Below are 27681 nucleotides of genomic sequence, written 5' to 3' on the forward strand. Positions count from 1 at the left end.
CACTTACCTATAGTATGAGAGAAGGCCATTATATAATACAAACCAGCGTTTCTGATAACCTTTCAGATAATTTGTCCACTTATACAACCAGCCTTTCATTTCTGGCTCTGGAGCAGATTTAACCTCAGCCATATCAACAGATTTTTAGCTAGGGGGGGGGAAAGAATAAAGCTTATCAGACTGATAAATGCAAAGTTATATGTACTTGCTTTATAAAAAATAATATACTCATAATCACCAAGATAGATTTTTGATTACACACTTTAACTTTGGCAAATGAAAGAAAAAATAAAACAGTGGGACCAAAAACTAGTGAACTTAGTTAATTATAGGGTGGTATTAATATATTTTCCATTTTTGATTTATTATTTATCTGAATGAAAAATATTTCCATTATTCTCAATGGCAACAAGGTGATTAATAAAAATAGTTACTTTCTTAAGAGCAGTTTCACTACAGTAGGCGCTGTTTAATAGAATCACATTTGTCCGTAGCTATTTCAATTACATTAATCAAATAATAACATTAAATGATGAGGAAAAAATATTTTTTAGATCAGCAATGGAATTTAACAATTTAATATTAACATAATTAGAAACATATAAATAGGTATGTCCACAGAATTTTAATTATGGAATTGCAAAAGTTTGCTTATGAAATGTTCATAACATTTCCAGAAATTATTTGACCGATTCTCTATCCCTAAATTAAATTATTTGTCTCTAACCTTAATAAACAGAGGACACCTCTCATTGGAAGAACACATGCCAATGTAAAATTTAATATTAAGCAAAAAAATAAGCATGGATTTCAGTGAAGCCATTGGCATCAACAATAGTTTGGCGATTTTTTACGGCCCTCAAAACCGAATAGTACCTAAAAATCAGTTAATTTAATTATCAAAATTTAAGTTATAACACTTAAATATACTAAAATTTAGTGTGAAATTTGGTTGTCTTTAAGAGACATCATTTTTTATTTTCATGTCTAGTCATATTTCACTTAGTTATTTTTCAAATATAACATGGAAGAAAATCTTTGTTTACACAAACAGGTTATGTGAAAAAGGAATAAAAGTTTAATAGCTTTATTTGAAATGCTTTCAAAATCTTTTTTTCGGTTCAGCCAAAATTTCAAAAGGGTTTTATTTTTGAAATCTTTAGTTGAAGTTTGATCACAAGAAATTTCTATCAATTGTTCTTTACCTTCACGAGATAAAATTTCAGGTACATTTGAACAAAATAGATCTTTAATCCAATTTTCTTTTCATAATCCTCTCGAAAATACAGTCAAAAGTCGTTAATCTGGACTCGTCGGGACTTCGGCGATTCCGGATTACAGATCATCAGTTTAAATCTGGTAAGACGGCATGCAGAAATTATAAAATTAAAAATATGAAACCGTAATTTATGAAATAAAGAACAATTATGATCTAAAGGGTATCAAAATTTACAAAAAAAAAAAAAAAAAAAAAAAAAAAGCTTAATATTTATTTGTTTATTTTATTAAACATTTCTTTCAATGTAAGTTGTTTAAGTTGCTTTGTTTTTAATGTGATAATACATTTTATTTAATTCTATAAACAGACATAATTTCTTGTTCAGTTACAAAGTTCCGCTGTTCAGGTCCTATAATTGCTGTGTTGAGAATGCCGACTAATTTGTCAATCGAAATGTTTTCGTTTTCAATAACCTCTCTGTCACTTTCTTCACTATCGGAAGCGGATTATAATGATGAGGAACTTGATTTAAATCATATCAAAGACGGAGTACATCGAGATGAAATACTACATTTAGTAAGGAATTATAAGCCAAATAAAATAAAAACATCTGCCCTGAAGATAAGGATAGTGCTGACAAATCAACTTCCAATTCATTGCGTGCACGGCGTTAAAGATAAACAAACGTTAAAGTTTAGATAAACAAAGGATATGCCTTTATCCATTTTTTGCAGCAATTTCACTTTTTGTTTAATAGACTTCGAAACATACTTTCGCGTTGTGCATCCTTTACATATTAGTAAATATATATCAGAAATTCTATTTGACATAATCGAAAGTTCAAGCTTACTTTTATAAAATTGCTCTAACAGTCTGCAAAATATAATAAGCTGGATCCAGTTCGAAGATTTAGGAACAACGCAATCTGCAACATTAACTGAAATAGATAATTAGATAATTTTAGCTTAGCTTATACTATTCGTTATACATTAAACGCGCATTCGTAAACGTATTTTGCGCACGCGCACACACATATTCGCAGACGCAAAGGTCTTCTGCGCATGCGTCAACGCTTACATTGAAAGAAAGTTTGTAGCTTTGAGGTCCGGATTATAGATCATTCCAGATTATGGGTGTCCAAATTAACGACTTTTGACTGTACATGTTAAAATTATTATTGAAAAACAATGTTTTTTACTGCGGGATGCTGATTCTTTTATTTTCAAATTATTTTCAGTTAGAAAACTTTCTTAAAGTGGTAAAAAGCTTGAAATATTATTATCCAATTCTTTGATTATCAGCTTGAGTTTTTTTTTTATCATTGCATTTATTTTATCTCTAATGGTAAAAAAATTAACAATCTGGCCTTGTAATCTTAAATTTAATTCATTTAAGTTTCCAAAAATACCAGTTAAATATGCTACACATGCCAACCATAATTCACTAAATAAACATTTTTGCAATTCCAATTTTTATCACAAAAGAAAATTTGAATTTCTGATCAAAGTTCAAAAAGACAATTTAAAACTCTGACTCTAAATAATTAACTACGTTACTTCATAATGTAACAAAAGCGTTTCATGTTCACTGCCCATCTCTTGGCAAAAATTCGTAAATATTCTACAATTTAAAGCTCAGCTTTTAATAAAATTAACAATTTTCACAGATTGATTCAAAGCAATTTCAGGTTTTGAAGATTGCTTTGGCTACTAAAGCTCCACGATGAATGGTGCAATTTTCTTTATTTGAAAAATAACACCAGCTGTTAAAGCCCGAGCTCCTCTCTGCATATGGCAATGAACTTATTCCAAGTAATATCATTCTCAGACATAAAATTGTCAATTACTTTGAAAATTTGATTTGCAATTGCTCTATAATGAAAAGATTCACAAAATAAATTATATTTTGTATTTCATTTATCTTCTTCGAAACATATGTAAACTAATAATTGAATAAAATTCTCTATATCAATACTTTCATCGAACTGCAATGCGAAACGCTCACTTTGTTTAATTTTTTGAAAAAAGTGTCTCTTTTATGGAATTTGCCATTTCATTAATTTGTCGACTTACTGTATCATTCGCTAACAGGATATCATTACGTTTATTAGTCACCTTTTTCATTGAATAACGGAAAGAAATAGCTTTAGCTGCTGGTAACAACATAAGTTTTGATCCAATAGTGTGAGCCTGCCAGTCTTGGCAAATTTTAGGCTTACTAGGTAACTGGCTTCCAAAGACTTTTCATTTAACCTTTTTGTCCCTGAATCCATGAATCTGATCTTCATTTTTCAGCTTCAGGTTCTAGATGTTTTGGCATCAATGGATGAGAAATTTTAGAGTTAAAATAAAAATCTTACATACAAGACTAATAGTATGCATATGTACCAGTAATAATATGGGTTGGTACATATGCTATTGTTGTTGCTTATCCTCGAAAGGTCCAGCTCCAGAAGGTTGTTGACCGTCAAAAAATCAACAACAGTGAGGAGATTGGATGTTAAGTCCTCCTTAGAAAGTACGATGCAACCCAGTATGCGATGCAACACAGCATTTTTTACGAACGAGGTGGATTCTTCTGCCACTATCAAAGGAAAGTGGCCAATAGTTAGTTTAGTCAGAATGGTCTGGGAGCAATGGTCATATTTGATTTCCAGTAAGGAGCCAAAGGATGTTCCTGTGTATCATTGGTGCATAGGTGGAATATTGCCATATTATATTTAGATCTTTCATATACGGTAAAAAGTCCATAATCTGGACTCGTCAGGACTTCGGCGATTCCGGATTATAGAGCATCAATTTAAATCTGGTAAGATGGCATGCAGAAATCATGCAATTAAAAATATGAAACCGTAATTTATGAAATAAAGAGCAATTATGATCTAAATGGTATCAAAATTTACAAAAAAAAAAAGCTTAATATTTATTTATTTACTTTATTAAACATTTCTTTCAATGTAAGTTGTTTCATTTTATGTGCTAATACTTTTTCTTTAATTCTATAAACAGACATAATTTTTTGTTAAGTTACAAAGTTCCACTGTTCAAGTCCTGTAATTGCTGTGTCGAGAATACTGACTAACTTGTCAATCAAAATTTCTTCATTTTCAATAACGTTTTATTAATAAACATAACCTTACATATAGTGAAATCCGCATGGTGTTATACACTGGATTGATGTCATGGTACTTAAATTACCGTAGTGGTATACTTTGCATTAATGGTAAATGTATTCTGCAGGTATTTTTAAACATCAGTGGTACACATGTGTACTGTTACTTTCTTCACTATCGGAAGCGCATATGGATAAATGCTTTACTGCCTTTACGTGCATGCATAAGTTTGTGGCTTTGAGATCCGGATTATAGATCATTTCGGATAATGGATGTCCGGATTAGAGACTTTGTACTGTATATACCAGATAAACAAAAAGATAAATAATTTCTAAACTCTAAGTAATTCATACATATTTGATATTCTATTTCTTTTCTAAATGTATTATAAGTATTACAGAATAAAATTATGTACAAAATCAAGCTTATTCTTGCACAAATTTACTGTAAAATGTACAATACAGGTACTCAGTGGTATATTAACTAACATAACTTTACACATAGTGAAATCCGCATGGTGTTATACACTGGGTTGATGTCATTGTACTTAAACTACCGTAGTGGTATACTTTGCATTTAGTTATAATGGTAAATGTATTCTGCAGGTATTTTTAAATATCAGTGGTAAACATATGAACCGTTCGGGACGAAAGGATTAAAGTAACAAAAACCCTTCATTACGCGTTTACTATTTTTGAATTCCAATAATTTTCTCTTAAAACATTCTTCAGATTTATCCTTTAAATTGGCTTTCTTAGATTCAAGATGTCTTTTAAGAAGTGATGGTTTCATACTTTGATTGGATAACAGTTCACCTTAAACAAATACACTGAGGTTGTGGGTCATTTTCATCTCCATTCTAAGTAAACCCAAATGTTAAATAATTTTCCTTATATTTTCTCCAAACTCTTTTCTTTTCAATAGTCTTAGTGCTAGTAGATTGTTCTGGATCCATCAATTGTGAATCATCATTTTTCCGTTTAGTCAATCCTAGCCATCGACTTGAAAGGGACAGATATTTTTGCCTACGATCACACATTTTAAGATTTATAGCTACAAAATCCAAATTCACTTTTTTATATTTTAAAATGTAGAAATATATTTATACTCATCTTTATGCAATGCATACTCAAATTAAACTTTAAATATAATTTATCTTGAATTTTCTTTCTTTTCTTCTGGGACAGCTAAATTTGAAAATGGGCCACCTATTAACACCTTATTATTATATACTGATGAATTTTGTATGCAGTATGAAATAAAGAACGCTGCTTTAAAACTTCATAAAAATCAATAAGTTTACTGCATACTGAACCTTGGATTAATTCTGGGCTGACCCTGCAGACTGAACACTCAGGAGAGCTTCCTGTGAGCTGTCTTGAGAGAAACGGATAGAATGAGATTTCGACTCGCACTGAGCCATTATTAACCACTTAATAAGCTAAAAAGAATATGGAATGGCTATGACTAATGGAAGCTATAATGACTTTCTATTTTTTGGATCTTTTGAACTGTTTCAAAGACTCAAGATTGTACTGCAGCTTTGTTCAGCGCAGATATGGAAACTATCTCTACAATCGTTTTCCTCCTGATGTTTGGTTCCATATCTATACTGATGGCTCAAAGCTCGATATAAATAGAATTGCAGAAGCCGGAATTTTCTGTGAGCATTTCTCATACTATCTTTCTCTAGGGAACTGACAAGAAAGCATTTGATGGTGAAGTTGAGGTAATTAAAATTGCTCTAATCCATCTAAAAGCTCGTCCTTCTCTTTTCGAACAGTTTGTCATATTCTCACACTCTCAAGCAACAATACTTAGCAACTGCCAATGGTTGCCAAGTTTCTATTTTCATTATCTGTAATGCAATGTAGATCCCTTATAAGGTATTTCTCCCACCTTCTTAACATGCTTTCGTGGTATAGTGGTCACTTGGTGTAGTGCAACACTAGATGCATATTTGAGAGCACCATAGTTCAAATTCCCACAAGGGCATTGTTCATCTCTCCTGCTTTCAAAAACAACAGCGTGCCGAATCTCGTGTACGCACTGATTTCAGATTGTGTAAGTTTATATAGTTCTATATTTCTTAAGACGCTATTGAAATACTAGTTTAATTTTTAATTCCGTTTTTGGTATCCTATGGATTTAAGAATTTAGAAATTGTGGCTGGTCTTTGGAATATGGTAACTGGTAGTTTGGCGACATTTTGGAGGTGATAAAGGTTACTACCTAGGACTTTGGTAATAATGTGAGAAGCACTCAGTTCCGATTATGCATTATTTTGTGTGAGGGAAATGAGAGATCATGACATATGTCATGTGACATTAATGGACGAATTACAGTTGTTTAATCGGAAAAGGGGGGAAATCTGGAAATTTCGTATTTAGCTATATTCCGTGTTGTGTGAAACGTGACATTAATGGACGAATTACAGTTCTTTAATCGGAAAAGGGGCTTAATTTGGAAAAGCTTCATTGTGTGTTGTGTGAAATAGTGTTGATTAATTTTTGGATTGCATGGCACTATGTAAAGTGAATTCTAAATTTTTAATGCGTTTATCTGATAATAAGTTGAGATTGTGTGAAAGGAAGGATATTACAAGTTTAAATGGTGGTGCAAGAAATATGGTGAAAATGGACATTTTGTGAAAAGGAGTGTAAGGAAGGGTACGTGGTTTGCTGAAAGTAGTTTGAAAATAGGTGAAATTTTATTAATTTCTTATTACTTGGTGAACAGACTTCCAGTTGACTACTGGATTTAGGATTTAGAAATTAGCAGTAATACTGCAGTGACGTAATGAAGATTCTGAAAAAGATTAGGTAAGTTAGTATTTTTAATCATTTGAGGATATTATTTTTATGCATTGTTCTAAATGTAAGGAGTAAATAAATTAAAATGGTATTATTTGAAAATTGTTATTAGCAATGATTTAGTTTAAAGTAATTAGGATTGTAATCTAATTTTTATTAATTTAATGTATGTGCTTATTTATATTTTAAGTAGTGTTTTTTAATTTAATTATATTTTAATTTAATGATCATGATTTTGTGAGTTATATGTTTGAGTAGTATACATTGAATATTTTCATGCATTTTCGTGAAATTTTTCTAATTTATGAGAAACAGTGTACATGGATATAGTGAAGAGTGTGCGCAATGCCATTTTTGTGCAATTCTGGGATTTTTTTTAAGTAAAAATAAGTCGACGTGTACATGGTTTAGTGATATTTTAATTAAATGAGTTATTTTGTGAATTTTATGTTTGTAGGAATTTGGTATATGTTTTAGTTGAAGTAAACGTGCATGGAAATAATTTAAATATTTGACACTAAGTATTTGTAATGTTTGGGGTATGAATTCGTTGGTAACGTTTATAATATAATAGATAATTTAGAGGTAAAAGTTTTTAGATATTTTATTTATTTTATACGTGGAAATGTTCATGTTTGGAAAGGGTATATACTTTTTCGCAATAAGGTAATTTCATATATGTTCTTTTTACCGGGTTTAAAGATTCAGAAAATTGTCATGCATTTTCGTGAAATTTTTCTAATTTATGAGAAAAAAGCAGTATACATAGATATAGTGAACAGTGTGCGCAATGCCATTTTTGTGCAATTCTGGGATGTTTTTTTAAGTAAAAATAAGTTGACGTGTACATGGTTTATGTGTATGTGTTATTGTGGAAAACGCGCAAGGAGTTTGCGATTGTGCACTTTTTCTCAATTTTGCAGTGAATATTTGTCATGATTAAGCAGTTTTGTTAGATAAAATTTCTAGTATAAGTGTAATTTGGCTAGTAGATTGTTGGAAAAAGTGTTCAGTAAATAAAAAGAAACATGTCTTTGAAGACAATATGGCGGCGGAAAAAAAAAAAAAAATAGAGGGTTGCTGTAGCAAAGTTGGTCGCCAAAAAATCACGAAGTTACCATAATCCAAAGATCAACCGAAATTGCCTACAATGAAAAGTCTGCGATTGAATTTTGGGTAAAGTGCAGAATCACCCACTGCTTGACGTGTTTTTAAGTATTGCACATACTCGGTATCCATGTACACATCGACTTATTTTAACTTTAAAAAAATCCCAGAATTGCACAAAAATGACACTGTGCACACACTTGACTTTATCTATGTACACATCGACCTATTTTCGCTTAAAAAGTAAAAGAAAATTTACAAAAATCCAATTGTTTTTAACCCTTGTAAAAAGCAGCAAAGAAATAAGCAGGCGATTCTGCACTTTACCGAAAATGTTTTCAAAGAAAAGGCATCATTCATTATAGAAAATTATGTTTGAACAACTAACGAGATGACATTATGCTTTAGCGATAACTCGGCAGCAAAATATTATATGAAATTAACCTTTTATCTAAATTAAAACATCAATATTTAGATAGTTTTTTACTATTATACTTCCCTTTTTCGTAAGGGTTGCTGCAATTACTTTTGGCAGCACTGGCATCAACAATAGTTTGGCGATTTTTTTACCCTCGAAACCGAATAGTACCAAAATATCCTTCAAATTAGCAATAGAATTTATATAATTTCATATAAATATAAGAGTGGAAATATACAAATTCTTACTTTTACAGAATTTTTCTAATGAACTGTTTGCAAGTATTATGGAAAAGTTAATTTATAAAATATTTCTAATTTTTCTGAAAATTATTTGACTGATGCAATGCCACCTAATATTAATACTTGTATGGCCTTCCTTATATCAGCATTTATAGGAAATTCACAGATTTGATCTTTATGTTCTCTAGCAATTTTTTACACGATCAGTTTGGACTTGCTCCAGAAAGTCACGGGCAGATATCTTCTGTCACAAGAAGAGAGACCTGTGCCTGATCCCTCTTGAAATCAACAGAGTTATTCAAAATTTGTGACAAATTAAGCTAAAGGTAATTGTTGAGTTTTAAACAGTTGACTAAAATAGAAACCAAGCAGCAGGATCAACTAATCTCTTATTTGGTTATATTTTTCAGTCACTTGACAATTTTTAATTTTTATTTTCACTTAGTGAATTAATTTTCGTTTCAAAAATTTATTGTCCAATATTTTGATAATATTAACTGAAATGTCGATCACAAGAAGCAATGCATTCTCCATGTTTCTGTATACAAATGGGCATTACTTCAGTGATTCAATAACAGTACCTGAATAATAACATTAACCACAATCACATTATGCAATAATACTGCATACCTTTTCAGAATTAAATTACAAAGAAATAACATTCTTACTATAGTTACAATATGCAGTCTATGCTTAGGTTATAAGAGATAAAATGTAAAACATAAACACTATGAAATTACAATAACTACATATTATCCAAGTGACTAAGAAACCTCACTAACAGATAAAATATACATATATGCTATAAAACAGCAATGATTATGAACTACCCAAGTCACTAAGAAGCCATACATGGGATATTGAGAGGAAAACAGTGTAGAAAAGATGAGGAAAATGTGTAAAAATCATATCTAGTGTTATTTTGTGTAAATTTAACATGCATATATTCAAAAAACATTTTTACATGCTAAATATCAAATTAATATATAACTAATTCTTGTATTGCAATGTAAAAGCTTCAAAGTGTTATAACTGCAGGCTTATGAAGCTAAGATTAAAGAAGGAAAAAAAAAAAAAAAAGAATTTGATCAGGAATTAGCTCAGATCATTGTTCTTATATTTAAAATTAGACTTATCAAATAAACACGCTGAAAAGTAAGTAAAAAATTAATAAAAATCTGAAAACATTAATAAATACATCTATATTTAAGTCATGATTACAAAAGTAGAGTAAAAATTCTAACACAGATGAGTTATTACGAAATATTTTTCACAGAATCGGAACAATAAGAATATTTGAATAATATAAGAAAATTATAAATATTATCGTTCATGTAGCAAAAAAAGGGAGGGCACTAACCCATGCAATTAAAAACACATTTTTGCTTGTTTTTACTCAGTTACGGCAAATAAATTCAAATCCTAAAATAATCATTTTGAAAATTACAGAAAGCAGTTGGCACATTTACAGTTGCTTTCCTAAACCATTATCACGCCACGAAAAACCTACCTTTAAGAATTCTAACAAAAATTATCCAGGGGAAACTAACATCCAAAAAACGTAAAATTAATAGCTAAATTTTTTATCTCCTCAATACCGGATCTTTAATTATTATGTTTAGGAGGAAAAAGGAAGGACAAGTTACTATCACGTAAACTTATCAGACTGATAAAAATTATTAGTGTCAAATATGCCTATAATAAACATATTGCTACAGCCTTTAGAAGGCTGTTTCAGACGACAGAAGTTTGAAATAATAATTGAGAATGTACAGATTACCCTTAAAAAGAATAACAATGGTTTAATGAGTAAGGAAAATTTTCAAGGAAACAATTCACATTTTGGACGGATGACATATACATTGCGATAACCAATGAATGAATCCCCAAATTTTATTTTTTCAAAACAACTCACATTAGAGCGATATCTGTGGTAAACCTTCCCGTATTTACATTATGAAAGAATATGGCTGGGTGCGGTAAAAACAGCCAAATCCATTCTACGTAACCATACTCAAATCTCAAATTCTTTAAAGGGTTGCCAGAGACGTGTTAGCCGATTCAATTTCCACATTTTTCTATAAATTTTGCAAAGCTTATAGTCTCATTTTATTTCCCAATAAATTAATTATAATCTCCCATTTAATAAAGTCAAGGATGTTAAAACAGATCTATTCTAAACTCCTTGAAAAAGTACTAAAGGAAAGGCGACTAACTTTTTGCGTCTTAATTCGCAATTGTATCATTCCAGTTCTCCAAATAGATGCAATCCGATCCGATTCATTCGTCTTTCTAGTTCAAGCAAAGTGCAGTTCTTAGTATGAGTGAGAACTGAATAGAAGAAATTTCTGGCAAGTTTTTTAATATAATTTTGAGTTGTGTGTACTTTGAGATCACGGTAGATAAACTAATGGAATGAACCATGGAGAGTTGATAATGTGTGTAAGTGCTTTGTTTTGATAATCTAGCTAAGTGATTTGTTTGAACTTGAATATGTTAAAGGTGAGTTTTGGCAGCGTGACCCCAGACAGGACTAGCATTGAGTAATGCTGTTGCAGTACAGTTTTATACAAGAGGAGTTTATTTGAAGTGCCCAAATGACTACTTCTGCCAAGAAGTGGGAACATAGTTGCAATCGTGATATTAATTTTTTGCACAGTTTCCCTGAATTAAAATTTTTCTTCAAAAATTAATGTAAATTTATTTCCGTATATATCCTTTTTTAGTTAGGCGGTAAATTCCGGGATCGCTTCGAGCGACAAAATGTCTAGCTACACCACTGACCTGTCAACAACAAATTGATGGAAAAACGCTTTCAAATAAATACTCCTAGAGCCGCGCTCTTTAATCTGCCTCTCTTCTCTGTACTGTGATTAGTCTAAAGCTGCCTGAAGACTTGCCCTCTCTCAATGAAGTCAAATGCACCCGACCACGTATCAACCAAGGACCACAGAATGGTTTTCTCCGTTAGTTAGAGGTGGTATACGATACTGGTTATTTTGTGTCAATATTGTACGCGCTATACTAGATGAGATCCAGTGATCGTAGAATAGCTGCTTCTAAATGCTAAGGGATTACATAAAATAGTAAATATAAAATAGTTCTAAGCATAAAAATACCGCTTCTCTTACCATAACAGTATAACAGCAACATACCACTTCTCTTACGAATGGACCATCTAAGGGGAGCTGTCGAACTAGTGAGCATATAAACACTGTTTTTACATATGTTAAAACAGTGCGAGTCTTAAGGGCATCATAATATATTTTAGTAAATCATACAAAATCCTAAACGAATTCAAAATGCAAAACGGAATATCTTGGTACAAATTCACACCAAAAACCAGATACGATGCAAAAACAATCAACTACTGAAACTTCAGCACACATGAAGTAACCATATTAAGGGTAGAAATATTTTAAATTGAACTCTCCAAAGCTCCTCCATTGAAGAATTCTTCAAGTATACTAAATACAAACATCTTGTCAACAGAAGTAGGGGCTTCCCTTATTTCATTAAGTGTACTAGTGAAAAATTAGGCTACATCAGGAGTGGAAAATTCGAAAAAGACTGCTTTAATTCCAGAATTCGTGAAACAGATAAAACGTCACATTGAACATTGACTCCTTCTCGCTTTAACGATGCTTTAATTTTAATTAAGTGTTACAGGGGCAAAACATGAAAAACAAACGAGAAATAGATTGATTAAATCTGAATGCTGAGGCTAATATGTATTAAAGTATCCAATTGAAAAACTTTTCTGTTTTCGAATGTAATGAGAATGCAGAATGGAGAATATTAACAATATGGTATTCAATTAATGAATATCAGCCGAAAAACTCATAAACGTTTTTCATTTCATTTGTTTTTATTGAAAAGAATTCCAAAATTTTTTAGCCAATTTATTGATGTCCATGATAAACTTCCAAGACCTAATAGTTGGATCCATATTCGTTTTAATGATTTATATATCCAAAGAATTGGATCTTTCAAAATATGCCTATTATATTGCTTACTGATCTCATAAGCTACTTTTTTTTGCTTGAGAAAATCCTGGCGCCTGTCTAGGCGCAATAATCAAGTGTGGAATTGAATCGAAGGCCATCGAAATGTCTATATGTCCGACATCGAACAGTTAGCTCAAGCGCAGTAGGAATGTTAAATGTCTGACTAGTTGCGACTAGCTAACCGTCTGCGGTCGGATGGGTAGACACAACCCTTCGAACTCTAGACACGGCTAGACAATGTTTGGGATTATCGATATTTAAAGTATTTCATCATCGTTCATTTGTTTTGGAATTTTTTTTAAAAAGGTATGTTTTTTAAAATTTTTATTTATATCATCCGTTATTTAAAGTAGAATTTTAGCATCATATATTTATTTTTATTTCGTCAGAAAAATCTGCTTATGAAAAATATATAAAAATACTTTCAGCTTAGACTTTTAAATTTTATGAAAGCACTGAACCTTTTTATAAGGTAAAATTTAATTAGCGTTTCAGATTTTCAGTAAAAAGCAATTTTTAAGTAAAAATCTGAAAGAAACATAAATTTTGAATTTACCAGACAAAATATTTTAAAGTACGGAGTAGAGGTTATGTGAAAATTTCTCTAGGTAGCGCTCAATGAATGAGTTTAGTTCAAAATGGAGATAATGAGCTCCTGTATTTGTATAAGAGCGTAAAAAAATGCTTGACATGTCATTTATACAATTATCTTGCTGTTATACTGTATAAACATGACATCTATAGAGTATGATTTGGATACTTCAGGCGGCTTGATGCCGGTAAGACCTAGAACTTCCACATAATCAACGATCTATTTATTTAAGATGGCTTCTTTGGGTGCAATGTTGATTATGTTACCTGTCATTTTATTTATGAGCTTCAGTAATAAGGGATCCTAAATAAAAGTCTGTGTTTGTATTTCAGCAAATTCAAGCAATTATTGCACCACCAATACTAGAAGATTCAGCGAAAAAGAAAAAAGATCGGGAACGAAGGTATCGAAGACCTGGTAGAACAGTTAACCATGATTCTTGTGATAGTTGCAAAGAAGGCGGTGATTTAATTTGTTGTGATCGTTGTCCTGCTGCTTTTCATCTTACATGCCAGTAAGGTTAAAACATTTTGTTTTGCGAAGATATAAATTACTGTCTCATCTTTTATTTTTTCATGTTGGAAATTATGAAAGGTTGAAAGTCATATCGATTTTTCCCGAAATGAACTTTCTTACAGTTATTTATTCAAATGAATTATATAGAATATATATATATATTTTAAATTCTACACATTCAACTATACTTAAAATAAATTTTTGTAAGTGTTGAATGTGTTGTCAGTAACAGGAATTTTGAATAATTAACACGATACAAATGAATTTTTACTTTATTTTCATGTGAAGTTAAATGTTATACAATGTGGTTTATTGTTTATCACATTAGTTTTTCTTTATCGTGTTAGTTATCATTTAATGCAGCTCAAGAATTTTTAAAACGTCTGTATACAGCAGCGATGTTTGGCCATTTTGTTCCATCATAGAACTTCATGCATTTAAAAACCGCAGACTAAATTATAAAATTCAGTTGCATTTCTAGTACCTTCAAATTCTTGAAGTTGTTTTTATTTTCAGACTTCTCTTTTAATACATATTATGTCCATTTTTAAGTGTCATAACTTTCCATTTTAACTTTTTGAAACAAAATTAGCAAAATTGTAAACAGTTTAAATTACGGTTTCCAATATATATATATATTTTTTTCCTTGCAAAATATGACTGTAATAATTTTTATCCCTTAAGCCACTCCTAACCTTCCAGTTCATGGCACTTAACATCACTAGTTGTGGGATGCAGAGATTTGGGTTTTATTGTTATGGCTCTTATAATAGCAAGTACCAATTAATCTGAAGATAAGCTTCATGTGTTCTTTAAAATCATTTTCAGCATATACCACTTTGTTTTTTTATTAGCATTTCACTATTTTTATTGTTAAAATATGCTGATTAAAATCACCTGGCAAATGAAAGGCCTTTATGTTTTGCATTGAAAGTTACCGTGGCAGCATTTTATATGTTACTAGCTATAGAAAAATGAGAGTTTGAAGAAATTGTTTGCATCCTTAAAGAAAAAGGCTAGTGTTAATAAACTAAGAAACGCAATGTGTTCCTAAAAGAAAGTGGAAAGGGAAATGTTTTATTCCTGAAATCTATAAGAATTTCAGATTCACCTTTATTAATTTTCTAAGATTTTTGTTCTAATTTTGATGAGCTGAATTTGAATCATTCTGTTATCATCACGAAAAAAAAAAAAAAAAAAAAAAAAAAAATCAAGCACACTTGCCAGTATTTACTATCTGTAAACATTCCATTAATGCGCAAACACAAGGACTAAACTAAGTAATTCTTTTCACCTTTTTCAGAAAAAAAATTACTACTTTAAAGTTAGGATCTTTAAATCTGATTATTTTTGTTCTTTTTGACTGCTTGGGAGTTGTGTCTAAATTTTATTACTTTACAGGTAGTGATGGATAAAAATTAAGAAACAAAATTTATCAGTTTCAGAGTTAGTATTTCAAACACGGGCATACAGAACCAAGTAAACTAAATTTTGATTTAATCAGAAATATATTCAGATAAAAGCAAACTTCTTTAGCATGTGGAAATAATATTTTAAGCATGTGATGCGTTTTTCTTATTTTCTATTTTTAACTTTGACATATTCTAGTGAACTCGCAAACTTCTATAATCGATGGCTTGGAGCTGTGTTATTTTAACGCTGAATTATTATTTTGAATGAAGAAGTGGAATTTTAATTTAGTTTTGAAAGTATGTTTTTCCTTTTGTATTTCAGAATGGTTCAGAAATCGCTAACTTGTCAAATCGCTGTAATAGATTCTTGTGATTTCAAATGAAACCTGTAAACATGTAAAAAACTAATATCTAAAACAAAAGTTCAAGGAAAATAACGCGAGTTTGAATGAAACTTGTTTAACAAGTAAAGAACTCGTAGTCAAAATAAAAAATTCAAGGAAATCAACCAAAAAGGACTGTATTTTAAAGTTAATTAATATACGACATATCGTACATATTATGGGAGCAACAGTATTAGGAACTTTTCATGTTGTATATATATCGCATTTTTAAAACAGTAGCAACATAATAGAAAATTAAAAAATTGTAGTGTGTAGTAAATGACCAATAAATAATGAAAAAACATATTTATTTATATCTAAGCTAAAACTTTAACAAAGTGCAGAAGAAAAACTGAGATAAAATTTCAGAATTGCGATCATCTGAACTATGAGTGTAAATAAGTGTTAAAAAAAAAAAAAAAAAACTGTAGCTATATAATTTTTATATGTGATTTATATTTTAAAAAAAATTTTGATTTGTAATAAATATTAGAAAGACGTTCATATCAATAATAAAGCTTGCAATATAAGGAGAAAAAAGAAAGATAAAATTCAAAATGTCACTCATTTCAACCACATCTAACAAGAATTATTTTGATTGTGGTTTTTATTTAAATCAAAATCTGTATTAATTGATTCAGAAAGTTTAACAAATCTATAAAAATGAATCTTTAACTTTTTGAGTCATCTATCTGATGACTGTGGCAGATAAATAACCTTTATTACTTTCAAGAATTCTCGGAAACAGTCACTCGGTGATAAATTTGTATGCTTTCTCCGCCACATGCGCTCGACCAGGCATGAATCAAATTTATCTTTTCCTTGCCGAGTGCCGTTCAAACATCTTCTTTTTGTAGCATATGTGTGCCCTCAATAGAATTTATGCGAGAACCTGTCTCAAGCTCTTTAAAAACAAGACTGTGATTTATGTGAAAGTGTACGAATTCTTCACTGTTAAGACAACCTTGCGACTTCCAATAGTCCAAATTCTTTTATAATCTTCTACAGACATTCTTTCTTTCGCTCCTCAACCACTTGGAGAAAACATTTGTTCGATCTCCTTTCAATACCTGGAAATGCCCATTTACCTTCCATGTACTTTATATGATGAAACTTTCTTTTTCCAAACTTACTTTCATCAGTTTCAACTATACTTCTGGACCCAGTAAGTATGTCACTCTTGACAAAATATCTTCTAATCTATTAGAGCGTGACAATTCACATTCACCTCATCCATAGTAAACTGATTCGTGTATTTCTGACCCTTCAAATATGTTACCAAGAGCCTTTTCAACTTGGAAGGTTCAGATACACAACACTGCCATTCACATAGATATGTCACATTCATATTCTTTCAACTAATTTCATACTATCTTTGCTCCTAGGACACTCGTATACATTAAAAATCAAGCCAAAATTTATGCATCAATCTGTCACGTGCTTTTTGCCCGTATCTTCCAACCGAATCAGAATCCACGATTCTCATGGATAACTGTGCGAATGAAATGATGAATATTCAAAAAGCCCCTTTAAATAGTATTAATAGTAACCCTAAACACTAATTGTTTTGCAACTTAACATGATTTCAATAAAAAAACAATGTCAGATTTGGCAAGGTGTTGCAACTTTGTGACATAGGCCCGTGATCTCCAATCTAGTCAATAAAATAAAGTGAAATTAAACCGGAGTTTTTGAACATTCTAAAAGCACAGAGAAAATTTCACTTTTTTTGTGTAACATCTCCATGTAAATCTAGACTGTTAAGAATTGAGGTACTCTCAAGTAATGCCATAATAGCACTTAATACGTCATTTAGCACGGCCTTACGCCGTTCTTTTGTTTGTTTATGACACTTATTTTTGTAGTCTATGAAAATATATTCAAATTGGCAGTAAAATGTTCAAAGCCTTTATTTTGCAATCAGGGCTGTGGAGTCGGACAGATTTTGGGGTAAAAGGAGCCGGAGCTGGAGTCACTAAAAATAGGTCGACTCAGACTCCGACTCCAGTTTTTGTTGGAAGTTTGAATTTGAAATGAAATTGAAAATCAGTTGAAAAAAAATAATGACAAGATTAGTTATTATTTTTATTAATGAACTATATACATTAATAAATAGTTATTTTCTATTTTAATGACATATTAATAAATAAATATAAGGAAGGAGGATGAATGTGATATTTGCCATTAGTAATTAAATTGATTCATTTAGTTACAAATCTCGCTGGTAAATTTAGGTAAGCAGCAAGAACTCCCAAAATTGATGCCATTCTTGAGAAGCGAGCAGGAAAAGGAGCAATTATTGATCAAGCAATGCAATAAGGAAGTACATGTTTGATGATAAAGACGTTTTTAGAATTAAAAACTTTTTTAGAAGATGATGTAGATAACCCTAATGTTTCACTAACAGAAAGACTGTGGAATGATCTTGTAGAACTGGAAACTCTTCTTTCTACATTGTTTATTGCCACAAAAAAGCTGCAATCTGAAGAACTGACAAGAGGCAAGAATGGAAGAATGGAATGTTTGTTCTTTATGAAATGAAGGATTTATTGCAGAAGGAATCATTTCTTCAATGTAGAAAAGAGAAACTAGTTTGCTAGACAGTGAGATCTTGCTGTGTTCAATATATGTAGATCTGAAATACTGAATTTTCTTGGATGACAAACAAATTAAAAGGCTAAGAAAGCCATCTATGAACTTTCATTAAGAATGAAATTATTCTCAGAACAATTGGAGAATTCGAATCAGGACAATCAAACTGTAGACATTGCATCTGAGTCTCTATCATCCTCTTCCAGTGATGAATTAAATTTTGAGAAATATTTTTGGATAATATTGAAAAGACTACAACAAAGCAAATGAAGATAAAGAACCAAGAGCCTTTAGATATAAAAATGAAAAAATACAAAAAGATTTCTACACAACCTTTGAAGAAATAGAGAAATATGTTTGCACTTGCAAGACACCTCTTTTAGAACTTTATCCCGAAAAGTTAAAAGAAGTAGCTCTAACAGTAACAGCTCTTCCTCCTACTCAAGTTAGTGTGGGAAAACTCTTCTCAGCTCTGAAGTTTATCAAATCGGATCTATGGCCTTCCAACAAAGAAGATCTTGCTGAATCTATACCATTTCTTAGAAATAACTAATGCCAGTTTTACCATTTCATAATAAATGCTAATTAATATAAGTAATTTGCTATGCCATAAATTTTTTTTCTGTAGCATCTATTACTTCTTTTATACAGTCAAAAGTCGTTAATCCGGACTCGTCGGGACTTCGGCGATTCCGGATTATCGATTTTTCCGGATTATAGATCATCAGTTTAAATCTGGTAAGATGGCATGCAAAAATTACAAAATTAAAAATATGAAACCGTAATTTATGAAATAAAGAACAATTATGATCTAAAGGGTATCAAAATTTACAAAAAGAAAAAGCTTAATATTTATTTGTATACTTTAATAAACATTTCCTTCAATGTAAGTTGCTTCGTTTCATGTGATAATACTTTCTCTTTAATTCTATTAAACAGACATAATTTCTTGTTTAGTTACTAAGTTCCGCTGTTCAAGTCCTATAATTGCTGTGTTGAGAATACTGACTAATTTGTCAATCGAAATGTTTTCGTGGAACTTGATTTAAATCATATCAAAGACGGAGTACATCGAGATGAAATACTAAACTTAGTACGGAATTATAATCCAAATAAAATAAAAACATCTGCTTTGAAGATAAGGATAGTGTTGAGAGATCAACTTCCAATCCGCAGCGTGATAAACAGATTTCGGATTTCAAAACATACTTTCGCTTTGTAGATACAAATTACATATTAGTAAATATATATTGGAAATTCTATTTGACATTATCTTTCTAATCTATCATAATCTAATAATGACGTTTCTGCCCCCCCCCCTCTGCCGCAGAGCAGCGTGAAATTGATAAACAGATTTCGGATTTCAAAACATACTTTCGCTTTGTAGTAAATATATATCGGAAATTCTATTTGACATCGAAAGTTCAAGCTTACTTTTATAAAATTGCTCTAACAGTCTGCAAAAAATAATAAGCCGGATCCAATTCGAAGATTAAGGAACAACGCTATCTGCAACATTAACTGAATTAGATAACTTTAGCTTAGCGTATAACTCCGTTACACATTAAGCGCGCATGCGCACAAACATATTCGCAGCCGTAAGCGCTCTCGTAAACGGCTGTGCGCATGCTTGAACGCGACGCATGCGCAGAAAGTTTGTAGCTTTGAGGTCCGGATTATAGATCGTTCCAGATTATGGGTGTCCGAATTAACGACTTTTGACTGTATTAAAAATTAAGCTGTAACCCATGTGTATATGTTTACATATATATAAGCTGTAACCCATGTGTATATGTTTACATATATATGAGGGAGTCGAGTCAGAGTCTTTAAAATTCCAGGAGTCTGTAATTTTCCCTATTGACTCCACAACCCTGCTCGCAATTCATCCGACTTAATATACTTTCCAGCAACAAATCTAATGCACCAATGCATTATACTTATTGCTTTTCAGCAATGTTACCAATTGATTAAGAAACGTTCGTTTGATTCTCTTTACAGTCTGCCAAAAACCCATTGTAGCCTAATATTGTTCTTTTTTTAAGTGAAAAGATTTTCATCTGCTCCAATAATCTTGTCACTGTATTAAAGTATTAATGCAACCCACCTTGCCATAATTTGCAATTTTTTGCAGATGAAAAGAAATTACTAAGTTGATGTTCTTTATACTCCTTCTTTTTATTTTAAGAAAGATTCCCAAATTATCGATATTTATCATAAGTCGATAAATATTGTAAACATTAAAAATTTAAATTAGTAATCTGTATTATTAAATAAGGATTGTATGATATGTTAAAGAAATAAAATGCATTATTCTCTTCTCTATAATTTTTTTGCACTGTTCTTCTCCTCAAGTATACAGTGATCTGTATTTGCTTAAAAAAGACATTGGAGAACTACGGAGACAGTTGCTATCTAGGAAATACATTTCCTAGTTGCTTACGTTAGAAAACATTCAGTCATATTCTGTATTCATGTAGAAATTTTACTGCAGTTTCTTCCATTGCTGGAAAATTCTACAAGATCATATTTTAAAACTGAGTTTAATCTAAAAAATATCACGATTTGTTTATAAAACCTGTTGGAATTTGGACTACAAAAAAGAATGCATAAAAAGATGGTGGTGTTGCTTGACTTCAAGGATCATTATAAGCATGGTTGCCAGAGTTTGATCCATTCTGAGAATTTGGCGATTTCTATAAAGGTGGTTGGTTAATACTTAAATATCATTGTCACATCCACTGATTTTCAATGTAGGCAAAACAATTGAAGCTTTGACACACATCTTAAACGTGTACTGTCCCAGTCTATAGTTGTGTTGTTGTTCATATTCAGATAAAGTTTATTAAATTAAATAGATGTCATCTTTTGAAACCCTAAATGAATGAACCTCATGCTATAAGAAAGGGGATTTTCGAACAAATTTTGTGTTCTTAATACTTTCTTCTCATTGAAGGATTCTTGCAGCACCATTTTGCTGTTGAGAACACATTTTCATTTTGAGATTTTTTAGCATAATTTTCTATCATGACTAATATCTTTCCTTTGAAATAATTCTATTGCAGTCATTTTGTCCTTGGGCAATCCTAAGTTGTTAGGTCTGTAGCATTATCAACAAATTTAAAAATGAAACCAGTATTTTGATAGTGACTTCAAAACCTAGAAGTAGCTAAATTTTCTGCGTATTCTAAATTCACGCACATTTAAAGAAATTTTAATTTATGTACAATTTGCAAATAAATGGATATGTTTGCTTGTCACTTTTGCTCTTATATATTTGCTGTGATTTCATACCATCCTCATAATGGAATAGTACTGAATAAATTACAGTAAAACTTTGATTCACAAACCTAATTCATTCCTAACAGCCATTCATCAGTTGACTTGCTTGGAAACAAAAACCACTCCGCCATAGAAATTAATGTAAAGTGGATGAATTCTTTTCTGGATTGCAGATGATTGCTTATTTTGCTTATTATTTGATTTACAACAGTAGTTTGTATGCAAATTCATAACCTCAAAACAATGGAAGTAAGATATAAAAAAATAAACATGATACAGTACAAAGTCCATAATCCGGACATCCATTATCCGGAATGATCTATAATCCGGACCTCAAAGCCACAAACTTCTGCATGTGCATAATACGTTTAATGCACGCGTCCGCTACGCATGCGCGCAAAGTTAGTAAAGCATTTACACATGCGTGCTTCCGGTAGTGAAGAAAGTGACAGAGAGGTTGTTGAAAATGAAAAAATTTTGATTTACAAATTAGTCGGTATTCTTGACACAGCAATTACAGGATTTGAACAGCGGAACTTTGTAACTGAACAAGAAGTTATGTATGTTTATAGAAGAAAGTATTAGCATAAAAAACGAAGCAACTTAAACAATTTACATTGAAGGAAATGTTTAATAAAGTAAACAAATAAATATTAAGCTTTTTTTTTTGTAAATTTTGATACCCTTTAGATCATAATTGCTCTTTATTTCATAAATTACAGTTTCATATTTTTAATTGTATAATTTCTGCATGCCATCTTACCAGATTATAATTGATGGTCTATAGTCTGGAAAAAACCCTAATCTGGAATCGTCGAAGTCCCGACGAGTCTGGATTACGGACTTTGTACTGTATTAAATAGGTAAAAAGATGAAAATTTTAATATTACTGTACCTATGCAAAGGAGAGTGTACAGAGGAGACAGCGTAAGTAGAAAATGATGAGTAGATGATATTGCTTGGCTGTGAACTTTTCTTTTATTAAAACATCAGATAACTTTCTTTCAAGAGTGTCTTTTTTCATCTTTTCTTTGTTTGTTAACACTATGTGATTCTGCTTTGTTGATGAGTTTCTGCGTCACTCAGTTTTTCCAATCTAGTTTTTTGTTTACTTTTTTAAATGGTTTTAAAATTAGACAAAGCATTATCGTTGAAAATGTTTATGCTATAACTTTATCAATATGATATCCACAAGAACAAAAAAACTTTTAAGTGGCCAAGGTGTCTGCGTGCAAATAAGTCTGACCAATTTCATCCAGGCTGAAGTCGAAGTCGTCCTGCAAGTCATTTAGTGTTAGGCTTTGTTAATCTTTTAACTGTCATGCCCGAAATAATCTTGGGCACAGCACTGTTATTCCAAAATGTCATGCCTGAATATTATTCGGGCTAATTAATTTTGAATGCGTATTGTTATACCTGAATATATGTTGTGAGATTATTTTGACTTCAATTCAACAGATGGCAGCACTTTACTGAGGGTTTTGAAAGGATAGATGTTAAAGTTCAAAAGTACGTGGCATTAAAAAAATTTTTTTTGATTGCATGGCAAACATTTCGTATTTGAAAAAAAAAAATCGACAATTTATGCCTCCAAATCATCAAAATAACTTGACAGTTAAAAGGTTTATGAGAATCAAGCAATGGAAAATATTAAACAGGATTTTTCCAGAAGGCTCTGAGGGTTAAATATGTGGCCCATGTTACCTTAAAACACTTTTGAAAATTGCATTTAGCGAATTCAAGTGTTCATAACTCCAAACTACATTTATCTTCCAAGGTGCTTTTTGTTCAGAAATCATGTATTTGTTTTGTTAGTCAACTGCATTGATTTTGATTTCCTATTCTGTAAAATTTGGTTACTTCCTTATTATAATGACTACTCTTTAGGTTAAAATAACCGGCCAAATAAGCATTAATTAAGAGTCAAACAACAAAAATCAGCGTTATATTTGCAAATTTTCACAGACTGGTTTCAATAGTTTTACCGAACCATCACCCTCAGCTGCCAAAGTGCAAATGAACGAGATAAAATATAGTAATACGATAAGAATTATCCATTATTATTCAAAAAAAAAAAAAAAAAAAAAAAACTTTGATGGGTGAATTAGATTTCCTAGAGGCATTTCATATTCAAAAAAAATCTTTCTGTTCTAGTTAACAACCCTAATTCAAATTCATCTTTACCTTCAGCCTTTAAGGAAATTATGTTCTAGTTTTCTTGTTTCATCAATAGATGGTGCTAGTAGCTTAACTCCTGTCCATCTATTCTTAACTTATCACTAAATCTTATCTCGTTCATTCGCACTTTGGCAGCTGAGGATGGTGGTTTAGTAAAACCATCAAAACTTGTCCTGTCCTCTAAGAACTTTTGTCACGTATGTGAGCTTTACTCCGTTGATTTTTAGGTGGCCATTTAACAGAGTGCTACAGTCTCAGCATTTTGTGTATGAGTAGGTGTTATTGGGTCAACAAAATAAAATTTGTGGTTCATAGTGAAATATCTCTAATCTGTTTTTTCCAATTTTTTTGTTTTATATTCTCACTAATAGCCTGAATAATTTGTCAGTCATGCTTGTATATGGTGAACAATTTTTTACTTGAGCATGGATTGCCCCTCCACTGAGAATCTGAGTAGGGAGGAATTCACCAATTTCTCAGCATACATCTTGATAAATGTTTTAACTAAAGGGAAAAAAGTCAATGCACGAGTTCAGAGTTCTTTTCGTGACGACAGAATTGAGTCATCGTGAATTATTTACATTTATATGAAAAAGAAAATACGATAACATGTGGTTTACTTGGGGGTCTTCTCACCATGTGCAAACTATAAAATGATCATCATCAGAACTACCAGTTATTTGAAGATGCTTTGTTTTGTAATTTAACAGTAATATTGTTGCCTTTTAAAAAACTTGAGGTGTATAAGGAAGTTACAAAATTTGTTTTTCTTAAATTCAAATGAGACATTAAAAAAATCATTATATTATATAAGCAGTCTCGTATTATATCGATAAAAGTTACTTTATTTGTTGATTTTTCCTGCTTGTGTATTAATTTAGCATCTTTAACAATGTGAATAATTTACTGAACAAGATCTTTTGAAGGAAACTTAGTGTCATGTTGTAGAAATCTTATTTTACTTGTATACAATATTTAATAAATTAAACAGAAGTTAGCTTTTCCAAACAGAGAAGAATTGTACAAGAAGCTATTATAATGTACAGTTATTTTAAGAACTTAGATATAAAAAATTTTCAATTATAAGAAAGAAAAATAAGATATTAAAAGTGTTGAAGTATAAGATGGTTTTACATTTTACCTTTGAGTATGAAAACTGTAGCCAAACAATGTGATTTAGTTCCAGTTATGGCTAAGCATGATATTACAACACACTCAGAACATTTGCACTTTCATTTGATGTAACCCTGATTGATTCATTGTTTTTATGAAGAATAATATGAATAAACTGTTGCTGTTGTATTTTTCGTGCATTTTTAAAAAAATGATTAACATTTGGAACATGCCTTCTACAGAACAGTAAGCAAAGGATGATTTTTGTGATTATTATGCGTTTTTATGATTTTTATGATTGATGATTTTTATTAATGAGTTATGGGATCCTACCATCAAAAAAGTATGTATTAATGGAAGTGATATTATAAGCTGAGTATGACTGATAAAACAGTAATAGATTGGAATAATTACCTGCAATAATAATTGGAACAATTACTTCTCATAACATTCCATGTTAAGCTTCCTTTAAAATCAGAAAGCTAACAAAATAGTAGTAATTGACAAAAGCCTTTTTTATGAAGTGTGTCAATTACTGCTAATTTATTAAATAAAAAGGCATCAGTTCCTTCAGAATTCTGGAGGAAGGATTGGCACAAATTTACTTGGATCTCTGCCAGCTTTCACAGTCGATGGGATAATATGTAAGTACTTAGCTATAAATTTCATGTTTGAATGATGTTTTTAAACATGATGTATAAAATATCTTTTCTCTGTACTTTCTGATTTTTTCGGGCCTGATATCCCAGCCCGAAAAGTTAACCATTGGTGGCCAAGTTAAGATGCAGTTTGTTGCCATTTGGCAGTGTTTAATTTTTCTTTTAAATTTAGCCGCCCTCTTATTGATTCAAATGCAATAAATACTTCAAAAGCATTAAATAGTTCTTTATCTCTTTTATTAATTACTAACTGGATTTATTAAAAGACATTATATATACAGTACAAAGTCTTTAATCCGGACCTCAAAGCTACAAACTTTCTACGCATGCGTAGCGTTTACGCATGCGCATAATACCTTTACGCTTGTGCAAATGCATTCATGCATGTGCATAATATGTTTACGCATCCGCATTTAATGTATAACAGACGGTATAAGCTAAGCTAAAATGATCTAATTATCTATTTCAGTTAATGTTGCAGATTGCATTGTTCCTTTATCTTCTAATTGGATCCAGCTTATTATTTTTTGCAGATTGTTGGAGCAATTTTATAAAAAGTAAGCTTGACCTTTCGATTATGTCAAAAAGAGTTTCCGATTCTGGAGCTGCCAAGGCGAAAACATGTTTCGATGTTCATCAAACAAAAAGTGGAATTCGTGCAAAAAATGGATAAAGGCATAAAGAAAGTGACAGAGAGGTTAGTGAAAAACGAAAAAATTTCGATTGACAAGTTAGTTGGTATTCTCGGCCCAGCAATTACAGGACTTGAACAGCGGAACTTTGTAACTGAACAAGAAATTATGTCTGTTTGTAGAATTAAAGAGAAAGTATTAGCACATAAAATGAAGCAACTTAAACAACTTACATTGAAAGAAATCTTTAATAAAGTAAACAAATAAATATTAAGCTTTTTTTTTTGTAAATTTTGATACCGTTTAGATCATAATTGCTCTTTATTTCATAAATTACGGTTTCAGATTTAAACTACCAGATTTAAATTGATGATCTATAAACCGGAAAAATCCCTAATCCGGAATCGCTGAAGTCCCGACGAGTCCGGATTAAAGACTTTTACTGTATATATATTTTATAATAACTACATTAGGTGTTTGGTCGCACCAGTAGCTAGTTATCTGAAAAGTAAAACAGACGACAAAAGTTAAATTCAAGCGTAATAGCTCTTCTAGGCAACATTTAACACTGTATTGGGAGTTCTTAAAATATGCTGCTTATAAAAAATTTGCTGTTGAATTTTGTATGGCGGGAGTGGTTGATGTTTAATTTATTTTAAAGGTAAAATGAGGAGAGAATCTGTGTCAACAGGAGTGAGCACAAGACTGGCTCAATGAGAGGATAAAAAAATTTAATAAATCCTCTGGTGTGACACAATCTGAATCTTTTCAGAACTTTTTTCTTTTCTTTTTTTTTTTTTTAAAATATTTAAAATATTTTATTATTAAAGTTTTATTTTTGTGAATGTCATTAAAATTGGAGTATGGTATTAAAAGGAAGCTTTTACTGGTAAATTAATTAATCTTTTTTGAATCAATGTAAATGAATATTTCTTTCTCATTCTTAGTGACCCACCTTTGTCTGATGATGATTTGCCGTCTGGTGATTGGCTGTGTCATAAATGTAAAACTGCACCAGATGTAAGTTTTCAAAACATTTAAAAATACTTATTACCTTTAAAGAATATACATAAAAGAATTATATACTTTATAACTTTTAAAGAATTATGTACCTTTTAAAAGTGTTGAACTGTAAATGGAGTAAGTTAGGTTTTTATTGTCTGATTTGTACAATAATATTAAATGTACTAAAGAAAAAGAAAAAAAAAAAAAAAAAAAAAAAAAAAAAATCCTGCATTTTTCTTAATCCTCATGTGAAGAGTCTGGAATACTACTTTCTCTTGTTAGCTATTAGCAGGTTTATGGCTGTACCCTATTTCAAGCAAAACTTTCAGTTTATTTTTGATACAGCTTCTCAGTTTAAAGTGGCTAATTTGTTTTTGGACATTTGTCTTTTTGAAATTT

General features: G+C 30.8%; 2 protein-coding genes across 5 annotated transcripts in view; one reads left to right on the forward strand and one right to left on the reverse strand.

Moving 5' to 3' along the window:
- Osbp (oxysterol binding protein) overlaps nt 1-10984 on the reverse strand; it is a 68568-nt gene extending 57584 nt beyond the window's left edge. Inside the window, exons 1-3 of one of the 4 annotated variants that reach the window (XM_085812540.1) lie at nt 10827-10887; nt 2070-2156; nt 8-148 (exon numbers count right to left, since the gene is read on the reverse strand). In XM_085812540.1, the coding sequence (XP_085668666.1) occupies nt 8-132 (125 nt within the window). In that variant the 5' untranslated portion in view covers nt 133-148; nt 2070-2156; nt 10827-10887. The other 3 variants (XM_035355474.2, XM_035355482.2, XM_035355485.2) reach the window with 3 other exon arrangements.
- A 2537-nt stretch (nt 10985-13521) lies between these two features.
- The window catches only part of LOC118185623 (PHD finger protein 12), a 78935-nt gene continuing 64775 nt past the window's right edge, over nt 13522-27681 (forward strand). The window contains exons 1-3 of the mRNA XM_085812541.1: nt 13522-13697; nt 13843-14024; nt 27225-27297. Of these exons, the coding sequence (XP_085668667.1) occupies nt 13650-13697; nt 13843-14024; nt 27225-27297 (303 nt within the window). The 5' untranslated portion in view covers nt 13522-13649. The remainder of the gene's footprint in view (nt 13698-13842; nt 14025-27224; nt 27298-27681) is intronic.

Source organism: Stegodyphus dumicola, chromosome 3 (assembly GCF_044657685.1).
Source record: "Stegodyphus dumicola isolate Sdum_Otavi_A_Nest chromosome 3, ASM4465768v1".
NCBI classification, from domain to species: domain Eukaryota; kingdom Metazoa; phylum Arthropoda; class Arachnida; order Araneae; family Eresidae; genus Stegodyphus; species Stegodyphus dumicola.